Source organism: Achroia grisella, unplaced genomic scaffold, assembly GCF_030625045.1.
Source record: "Achroia grisella isolate CSIRO2021 unplaced genomic scaffold, CSIRO_AGI_Agris_v1 utg905, whole genome shotgun sequence".
Taxonomy (NCBI): Eukaryota; Metazoa; Arthropoda; class Insecta; order Lepidoptera; family Pyralidae; genus Achroia; species Achroia grisella.
In genome coordinates, this window is record NW_026713063.1 from 269,006 (window position 1) to 279,643 (window position 10,638).

Below are 10,638 nucleotides of genomic sequence, written 5' to 3' on the forward strand. Positions count from 1 at the left end.
GATATTTTAAATTTAGCTATAGACAAATGTTGTATATCAAAATCAAAACCCATAAGCTCTACAAATGATATTTCTTTTAAAAATAAAAGGATTCCATTATCTTGGTGGAATCAAAAATGTACTCTTGCAGTAGATAATTCTAAACAGGCATATATTAATTTTAAAAACGACCCATCAGAGGCAAATTATATTGCTTTTAAAAGGTTACAAGCCAAAAAAAAATTAATACTTAAAAAAGAACAATCAATTAGCTGGAATAAGTTTTGTGAAAATTTTAATCGCACCACACCCATTTCCAAAATTTGGAATACTGTTAAAAAATTCAATAAAACTTATGTATATAGTCAGATTTCAAATAATAATAACTGGATTTCTAATTTTCTTAAAAAATATACTCCTGACACTGTCGAGACCCAATTTAAATCACACATTAATGAAAATAGTAACAAATTAAATTATTTAAATAAACCCTTCACTTTTTATGAATTTAATGCAGCCATATCTACCCGAAGAGATACAGCATTTGGTCTCGATGGCATAGCATATAAATTATTAAAAAACCTCTCTTATAACTCTAAAAATATTGTTTTATGTATTTATAATGCACTGTGGAAAGATTCACTTATTCCTTCCGATTGGAAAAAAGATTGTATTATTCCAATTTTAAAACCAAACAAAAATGCAAATGAAATAGATTCCTATAGACCTATAACTCTGACCTCCTGCATGGGAAAAATATTTGAGCAATTATTAAAACAAAGACTAGAATTCTACATAGAGAGTAATTGTTTATTACCAGCAAATCAGTTTGGTTTTCGTAGAGGTAAATCTGCCTCTGAGAGTGTTACTCATCTTCATATTGATATATTTAAAGCACTTAAATGCAATGAAGTTTTGATTGGGGTATTCTTTGATATTATCGGTGCATTCAATAATGTCAATCATCACATTCTCACTCTGGAACTTGTTTCTATTGGTATACCTGGAAAAATTATAAACTGGGTCTATAACTTTTTAAATGGTAGAGAAGTTTTTGTTAAAGTTAACAAGCAGTTAATAGGACCTCGTCTTTCTTATAAAGGTGTGTGTCAAGGTGGAATACTTAGTCCATTACTCTTTATCCTCTACATACACAAACTTAATTTAATTTTAGGACCACATGTCAGGAATCTTCAATTTGCAGATGACCTTGTTATATACTTTTCAGGCCCAGACATTAATAAAGTTACAGAAATAATAAGTAATGCATTGTTAAGATTAACAGATTACTTTAAATACCTCAATTTAGATGTAAGCCCTGACAAATCTAAAGTAGTAATATTTTCTAAAACTAATAAATCATACAAAAACATTAAAATATTATATAATAATTCACAACTACCTATTACTGCTGAAGTTAAATTTTTAGGTGTTATTTTTTGTAGCAATTTGTCTTGGAACAAATATGTTGATTATTTACTAGGTAAAGCTTCCAAAGCATTTAATATTATCAAAGCTCTATATAAATGTGATCCTAAGATCCTTTTAATGCTGTACAAATCCTTGGTTCGCAGCCACTTTGAATATGGCTATCTATGTTTTGGTTCTGACCAAAACAAGCTTCATAAACTTGAAGTACTTCAGAATAATAATTTAAGATACATAACTGGTGCAATGAAAACAACCCCTATAAATTCCTTACAAGTAGAGTGCTGTATACCACCATTAAACCTGAGATTCTGGTACTTAAAACAAAGATTCATCCTAAAATTATTATCCTTTTCTGAAGACCCACTCTTACAAAGGCTCAAACATATTACTTCTTTATTTCCCCTTTCTAATTCTAAAACAGTTCCCTATATACTTCATGATTTCTCTGACTCAATCAATATTGATCAGCAATACAAAATTCACAAAAGCAATAGATTTTGGAATTGTTACCATGGACCATTTGAAAGTAAATTTCCAAATATTAATATTGTAATTGACTCTGAGTTAAGGACCAAACAAGAAGTTTATAACAAGTTGTCTACATTTTCAACTCATCAATCCATATTTACAGACGGTTCTAAAAACGAATCGAGAACATCCTTTGCTCTATACTTACCAAGTATCAGAACCGGTCATGGAACTAGAATACATAAAGAATTTAGTATTTTTTCAGCAGAATCTTTGGCTATTTTAAATGCACTTTGTTATATAAAAGATGATAGGGGCAATTGCAAAAAATGGTTAATTGTCACAGACAGTATGAGTGTTTTAACTGCTCTTCAAAGTAACAAACTACATTATAAAACCAATTATATCATAGATAGCATTAAGCAAATATTATATGAGCTCTCATTGGAGTGTTATGATATTATTTTATTATGGACACCATCACATATTGGTGTTTTCGGTAATGAAAACGCAGATTTCCTGGCAAGAACTATCACCAAGAATGAATAACATTGGCGTTGTCAAGGATGTTGCCATACCTTATTCCGACATTCTTTCTATAGTTTACAAGAGTTTTCGTCAAAAATGGATTGAACAGTGGCAACTTTCGCTAAAGACCAAGGGTAATTGGTTTTACTCCATTAACAAAAATATTCATTCCTCACCCTGGTTCACTAAATCTAGAGTTTATAAAAACCGGAAATTTTACACACTCCTTATACGACTTCGTTTTGGTCACGCTAGATTCAATAGTCATTTGTGCCGAATGAAAATAATTGATTCAAATGCATGTCAAGAGTGCAATAACAGCAGTCAGACCCTAAATCACATATTTTTCGAATGTTCCGCTTATAATATTCAACGCTTGGTCTTTATTGATAATTTACTGAACATTTACAAGAAACCGGAAAAAATCCCGCGCGACATCCAAGACATGCTAACTAATTTTGAAACATATATACCTATATACTTATACGTTACCTCGATATCGATGAAACTTTAAATAATTGATACAAGGATATGGACTACGGATAAGACTTAAATTTTGAACACGAATGAAAACATAATAAATAAATATACATAAGAATTGGCCTTTGGCCTCATCACTTGTTCAAATATGAAGAAGTTTAAAAGTAGACTAGGCTGTACGGTCTAAGGATCTTTGCCTGTTCCATCACTGAAAAGGAGATGGACGAATATGGAAAAAAAAAATCATTCTGACTTCAACATATGTTTTTTAAATTTCTTAAATCTTTATTTACACTTACGCTACACCATTACTTTTAGACTATATAATAATCATATAAATTTAATATAAAATTATTAAAATTATACAGAATATATTAACTGTTGATTGTTATCAAGTACAAGCAGAACAAAAACTACAAGGTTCCATTTCGTCTTAGTATATTATTTATGTTCTTCTTATGAAATACACTAATAATTTAACAGCATGACTATACCTCGCCCATGTGGTTGCAAAGGTTGTAGAACATGTTTGGTGTGTGAAACCGAGTACGGTGCTGAAAATTTGAAACTACAACTGGAATTCGATAAAAATGTAGGTTATGTCTACTGTCCCTTTTGCAACAAAGCCTGGAGAGGATGGGATATGAATAAATACAAGGAACATCCTAATCATGACGGAGACAGTATTGATTACCCTGGAGTCTACATACAAACTGACTTCATTAGCGAAGAAGAAGAAAGGCTTCTCATGAAAAACATAGATGACGTACCATGGGATATTTCACAAAGTGGTCGGCGAAAGCAGAACTACGGCCCAAAGACTAATTTTAAAAAGAAAAAAGTTGTCGCTGGAAACTTTGATGGCTTTCCAGAATTTTCTAGATTCCTACAACAGAGATTTGAATCTGTTGATCTGTTAAAAGGCTATGAAGTGATTGAACAATGTTCTCTTGAGTATGACCCAAGTAAAGGAGCATCGATTGACCCTCATATAGATGATTGTTGGATATGGGGTGAGAGAATTGTGACTGTGAACTGTTTATCTGACACTGTGCTGACAATGACTCGCTACAAAGGAGATGTCAATAAATATAATCTGGCATGTGCAGAGCAATATCACCCAGTTGTTAGTAATGAAGGGATTGTAACAAATGGAATAGAGGAAACAGCCTTAGAATCCAGTAGACCAGCCAGAGACATAAATGTTATAGTCAGAATTCCTATGCCAAGGTATAATAATAAGTATATATTTATAGCCAAAATTTCATCTCCACAAATTTTCATCTTCTATTTCACTCCCTTCCTGGTTGAATTAAAAAATAGTTGATGTCTATTTTTATGTTAAATTTCATTATATTCAGCCGTTTAATTTTTTTATACCCTTAAGTGAAGGATGAAAAATATTTCATAACAATAACGGAACACCAATTTTTTTTTAATTTTTAATTCTGCATAAAAAATACATAGTACCCTAAATTTTCACCCTTCTACAATCAATGTCTATTTTTAATAGCAATATTTATTTTATTTATGTTGAAACAATGTTTGCCACTCAGTTACATTATTTCTAATAATATAGCATTTTACATTCTTTATTTTATTATTTATTTTATATTTTACATACCTAATGACTTGAAACCTGGTACAAGATTCAACTCCCAAAATCAATAATATTTATATTACCTTTATTCTTTCTAATGAAATAAATTATGTATTATTGCATATCATATATTGTTCTTTCCAGACGGTCTCTACTAGTTATATATGGCGAACCAAGATATCACTGGGAGCATTGTGTAATCCGTGAAGACATAAATTCTCGCAGGGTGTGCTTGGCTTATAGAGAGTTCACACCTCCATACCTGTTACATGGACAGCATGTAGACATTGGTGATGATATTCGACAGAAAGCGAAATTATTTTGGAATCACAAAGATCGATTTGCTAGCTCTGTTTGAAATTAATGAAACTTTTTAAATATATTAAATAATATATATTCAACTCATTATTTAATTAACCTTCCTTACATCTCCATCTACCCATTACACACACACATATATATATACATGAGTATATAATTGTAATGGATAATAGTGATCTGATGAAAACGGTTTACGCTGGCGGTGCATTAGTGGAGGATAATAATATGAGCATGAGGTCAACTCAGTTTGCCCGTCGTGGAAAATTCACCAGAAATTTATCACTACGGTTTCCAGGGGAAACCGCGTGGAGGGCAACCTCACATGGTACTTGGTTCAAGGAAAAAATATACTAACGATATTCTTCTCAGATATTAACAATAGCTTACCTAAAATATTACCATCCTGATCTGGTGACATTCTCAGTCAAAAATAACTGGCTAGAAACTTCTTTTTTTTCTTAAACACGTTGAAGACCGCATTGAAAAATCTTATTTCCCACATAAGGACCCGCATTTTTTTTTATTGTTAATTACGTACATATTTTTTTAAATATGTTTTAGTGTACAATAATTTGAGGTAGACATTATGTAATCCTTAGATTTATGTGCCGACGAGTGGTCCCAACGTGTAAATTTATCTATAATTAATTAATATATACAGTGGACCCCCGGTAGTCCGACAATCATTTTGCAGGGCAGTGTCGGACTATCGAATTTGTCGGATTATAGAGTACTGCCTAAGACCCCTTATAGTCCGATTTTTTTTACAAAAGAGTACCTTGTAATCCGACAAATTATAGATCCAATGATGATTCTCTGTATTATATACATATACAGTGGACCCCCGGTTATCCGACAAACGTTTTGCAGGGCAGTGTCGGACCATCGTATTTGTCGAATTATAGAGTGCTGCTTAAGGGTCCTCTGCTTATAGTCCGGAATTTTTTACAAAAGAGTATCTTGTAATCCGACAAATTACAGATCCAGTGATAAGATTCTATGTTATATATGTATGTATGTATATGCACTCTGAAGTATATTGTCAAAGTAATATTCAATAACAAATAATCGACAATGTCGGATTACAAGGGGGGCCGGATTACCGCGGGTCCACTGTAGTTGTAAATGACCTACGTTTATTTTATATGTATGTAATACACATCAAATTATATTCTGAACATTACACAATGTTAATGTTAATGTAGTGGTCTTCCACAACATATTATGACTCATAATGGTGCCTTCCTCTATGTGATGGCTGTGATTTAATTGACGTAATTAGACATTCCTTTAAAGAATAATTTATTATCGGTTTTATAGATATGGCACCGTAACATATATAATGAATGTATAACATTAAGCCGAACTAGATTCCGGCACAGTGATATACACAACAGGGTTATTTTCTATCTCCTTTTCATTTTCGCGGGCCATGATTATCTGCTCTCTTATTTTCCACTGCAACATGGCTCGTTCACTTTTATATTTTCTGATGGAGCGTGCCAGCAGCAATGCAAACACTATTCCAAGCAACTGAAAGTAAAAAACATTTTGGTATAACTATTTCTGTATAAATGGACAAATATCTAGCAAATGAATAAACTACTAAAAAAATTTTTTTTTTAGGAATAAACTTTAAAGTTATCGTCTTAGATTATTAGAATATTTTTTTCAAAAGTTTGTAATAAGCCAGTATTCTACTGTTGCTCGCAGAGAAATCAAGTCTCCGTAGACGACATGTAGGTACTACGTGACTAGTATGAAATTGGATAAAGTAAGAATTGTGTGCAAGGGCAACGCCTTACAATGCTATTTTATCTGCTTATATCCCCTAATAGACCTCGTAGTTCGTGTGAAGATAGATAAATAGTATTACACATAGATACATTTAGTACATAGTAATTTAGTATATAGTACCTATAGTCATATTGACATTACTGTGCTCCAGTCAGCTCGTGACCACGGCTAGTGCAACCTATTCGAAACGATTATTCGTGTTAAAATCCGATTAATTTTATTAATAAACCAGTATATACTTACAATTATAAACATAACTGACACGCCTAAAACTCCAAGCACGCTGGCGTTTTGAACCAATACACCGACCAATACCTCACTGCAGCCCGCCGATCGCACCCTCAAACACTCGTCACCGTCGGCAATAGCACAACAGCTCTTTGGGACTTCTATGAAGATGATTCCTTGCTCGTGATTAGACTTAACTGTGACCGTTTCGTTGGGTGATAATTGCATACCAGCATAATCAAAGTAGGAACTGCTTCCGCAGCAATTTAACTGAAAAATTCAATATTTTAATATTATATTCGACGGTTTTGTGGTCTAGCGGTTTTGGCTACCGTCTTACTTTTATTTGTTGCGTATTGTCGCAAGTTCAATTCTCACACAATACGAACATTTGTATTCATGAGTTGTGATTATCTGGGTATATTGTACCTATATATATTTATACAAAATATTTAAATATTTGTATTAGTTGTTCAGTAATCATAGGTGCTAACTCCGCTTAGCTTAGCATTACATATTTGATTGTTTCTTTAATCGCACCGCTGTGATAAAAATAAATAGTCATGTTACTTGTTTATTTAAATACCACCATAAAAAGCGTTAACTTACCGATGATTGTAAACAATTTATTTCAGCTCGCACTTCTGGGTCGGTTTCGTAATATGTCATTGGCAAATATATATAATTCATCAAAGTTGCTGTATCCATCGTGAATGCCAGTATAACGATCACTAATTTAATTAATAAGATGAAACCCAATAACACTGCGTACTAAAAATATAATGTTTATGTATATAACCTGTATTATTTGTATATATAACACGTGGAAGAGAGGTGGACGTTAATTTGATTCATTAGCATCATGCAAATAATTATCAACCGCGTAATCAGCATTTGTTTTTCACATAGGATGACCATATTATGTCTATACAAGGTTTATTCAAAACATTGGTGAATTAATATTTATAACTCGATGAGTAGATATTACATCCTGCATCCAATCTTTTCTTCTTTATAATATGCATGTTATATATATTATTTACAAAATTAAGTAATAATATAAGCGATTAACATGCCAAACTTTAATGAGAAAATGTTCACAATCAGTAGTTCGTAGTTTATAATAGATATATCTACTATTGTCAATTCCTGCATATACTTACAAAGTTAATCATGCAGGTGCTACGTTTTATGCTGCCCCAGAACCCGAAAAATGTGACAAGTAAAAGCACTAGACCAAGGAACACGCTCAGTACTGACGGTGTTGTGATACTGCCTCTCATTGCACTCTCGTAGAAGTAAGAGAAGCTGTGATAGTGAGTATATACAGAGATACCCAGCACTATCATTAGAATTCCAATGATCTGAAAAAATCGTTTAAATATTTCGATTAATCTGTTTGATGAATTTTCCGTTTTTCTATTTCCGCTTCTATTTTTTCAAATACAATTTAGATAGTATAGTGAATGTACAACTAAATACTATTTCAAAAAGTTAAAAATATTCGGTTTACGGGTATAAGGATTTACCTTAAGATTCTGGTAAAAGTGTATCTATTCCATTTAGTGAGGTGCTTATATGACCATTTTGAAGATTTTTTTTAACATTGTATCTAAGTTTTCTTACGAAACCCTTCCCGGACCTTCGATTGTACCCGGTAGCCATCACTCTCCAAAGTTCCAAAAATTAGTTTCATTGCGGCATGGGTCAAGTCAAAACAAGCTTTACAACAGATCTTTGAGAAATAAACATTTGGAGATATGTGATAGTAGGTATTTCGTCATTTTAATACTTGTACCTACCTAAATGTTTGTATTATAGATAATAAACATAAAATAAAAAAAAAGTTGTGTGGAGTTTTTGTTTGTATGCTGTAAAAACTTATCATTATTTAAAACAGATTAATGATTATTTTTGGCACTGCGTAGATAAAAATATTAAGTCCATATTAAGAAGTGTGATAGAAATAAGGCGAAAGGATACCTAAACATATTGCGAAATTAGAAATAATAGGTAGAGTCATAGAATATCTTATTAATATTATAAACTCCAAAGTTTGTTAGTATGGATGGATGTTTGTTACTTTTTCACGCATAAACTACTGAACGGATTTTGATGAAACTTTACAGTAATATAGCTTATATCAGAATAACATATAGGATATAAATTTCACGCGGGTGAAACCACGGGCACAGCTAGTATATAATAAAAGCTGATTCCCGCCACTTCCTCCGAAATTTTTAAAATAAATTAAAGTCTATGTTTTTCTTTCTGATACTATCTATAATATTAAGATCCAATAAAATGTTAACAAATAGATAGACAGGCACTTCGGCATTTATTATATCTGTTGTATGAGCAAACTAAAACGATGATTTACTTTATCACCCTGCTCGACAAAAGAGATGTTCGGTATATCTAATCGTAATAATTTTTATCCAAAATAGCACATGACGGTAAACACTCGATTAGACACGCAAATAAATATCTACAATACTAAATACGGTACAGATGGGGTAAAGACTATACAAAATATTATTAGGTATCTAATTAAGAATCCTTATGTTTATTCATATTGATCAATAGGCATTTACTTCAGAATACGTCGTGCCCTAGTAGTTTACTACACGACCTGGATAGCTAGGGTCGATAGTTCAGATCCAGTCTACACAAAAATATATATTTCTAACTAACTCTCCAGTGATGGAAACACCGATAACTAAGCAAAGAATCCGAAAGATAGCGGTAGGATCGCCCCTGCCACGTTGGATTCTATATACGTTTGATGTGCTAAGTGTTCACATTAACGCCGATAAATAAACTCCCTGACTACGCAATCGGTGTAACAGTCATAAAGACATTCTTTTTTTATATTAAATTTACTTCTGAGTGTCTGTTAAAAATTGCGTCGAATTATACCTATGTAATGGCAGTAGCATACGTGATAGATTACAAAAAATAATTCATAGCTATAATAAAAATATATCCATAATCTTTATATGTGTATATATGTATATAAAAATTACGTGTCACGTTGTTTGTCCGTAATGGACTCCTAAACTACGGAACCGATTGCAAATTTTATTTGCATATTGTGTGCAATTTTACATCTCAATTTATAGTCGCAATATTATTTAACCTTAGCCTCAGGGTAGAGTTTCCAAGTAATAATATTATAAATCCAACTATCTGTCTGTCTATTTGTTACCTATTCAATACTAGACAGATCTTAATTTTACGTGGAGATAAATTGTATCTTGAGAATGTACTGCTTTTTTTGAGATAGAAGGTATCTTAACCTTCTATCTCAAAAAAAGCAGACAAGGACACTGGTAGCAGCTAGTTTGGCACAGATAATAAAAACACAAGTTACATACTACAATCACTTAATGTATTGGTACTTACAATGAACATTGTGGTTATGGTCAATAATAGAAATCTAATAGATTTCATATTATACTCAGCTTCCGTCTTTGTAAACTTCATTGTCGCTGGAGAGGCCATTTTGTAAACAATGAACAGTGGCAAGCACTTCTCAACACTTTCAGGCACATTGTAATCGAAAATTTCTATCCACAATATACGTCTATCGCGAGATAATGCTCGCTCTGATAACGATTGTTTACCGCGTCGTGTTTTCCATAATGCAGACACATTGATATTTCATTCGATTTTAGCTAGAACCAAACGTATATTCTTATTTCTATTTTATCTACATTAACACAATCGCGCATCCTTACCTTCTTTAGTCACGTCTTGCGTAGAAACGACAGCTCTATGACTAATAGAGCGGCTTGCCATGCAGG

General features: G+C 32.3%; 2 protein-coding genes across 2 annotated transcripts; one reads left to right on the forward strand and one right to left on the reverse strand.

Annotated features, from left to right (window-relative positions):
- The first annotated feature begins 3,203 nt into the window (after positions 1 to 3,203).
- Positions 3,204 to 4,947, forward strand: LOC131853700 (alpha-ketoglutarate-dependent dioxygenase alkB homolog 4). Its single transcript, XM_059204707.1, has 2 exons — positions 3,204 to 4,116; positions 4,631 to 4,947. Exons 1-2 carry the CDS (start codon positions 3,371 to 3,373, stop codon positions 4,842 to 4,844), a joined length of 960 nt encoding a protein of 319 aa, XP_059060690.1. The 5' UTR covers positions 3,204 to 3,370; the 3' UTR covers positions 4,845 to 4,947.
- Positions 4,948 to 6,029: 1,082 nt separating this feature from the next.
- On the reverse strand, positions 6,030 to 10,425 carry LOC131853701 (CD63 antigen-like). Its single transcript, XM_059204708.1, has 5 exons — positions 10,238 to 10,425; positions 7,996 to 8,196; positions 7,442 to 7,603; positions 6,848 to 7,102; positions 6,030 to 6,340 (listed from the first exon to the last, which is right to left on the reverse strand). Exons 1-5 carry the CDS (start codon positions 10,334 to 10,336, stop codon positions 6,164 to 6,166), a joined length of 894 nt encoding a protein of 297 aa, XP_059060691.1. The 5' UTR covers positions 10,337 to 10,425; the 3' UTR covers positions 6,030 to 6,163.
- Between the last annotated feature and the right edge of the window lie 213 nt (positions 10,426 to 10,638).

Bases quoted from the DNA above. Each gene is read 5' to 3' on its own strand.
- LOC131853700 (XM_059204707.1), top strand. From the start codon at position 3,371: ATGACTATACCTCGCCCATGTGGTTGCAAAGGTTGTAGAACATGTTTG. The intron at 4,117-4,630 runs GTATAATAATAA...TGTTCTTTCCAG, and splicing joins GTCAGAATTCCTATGCCAAG to ACGGTCTCTACTAGTTATAT.
- LOC131853701 (XM_059204708.1), bottom strand. From the start codon at position 10,336: ATGGCCTCTCCAGCGACAATGAAGTTTACAAAGACGGAAGCTGAGTAT. The intron at 8,197-10,237 runs GTAAGTACCAAT...CGATTTTTTCAG, and splicing joins CCATAACCACAATGTTCATT to ATCATTGGAATTCTAATGAT. The intron at 7,604-7,995 runs GTAAGTATATGC...TTATATTTTTAG, and splicing joins GCACCTGCATGATTAACTTT to TACGCAGTGTTATTGGGTTT.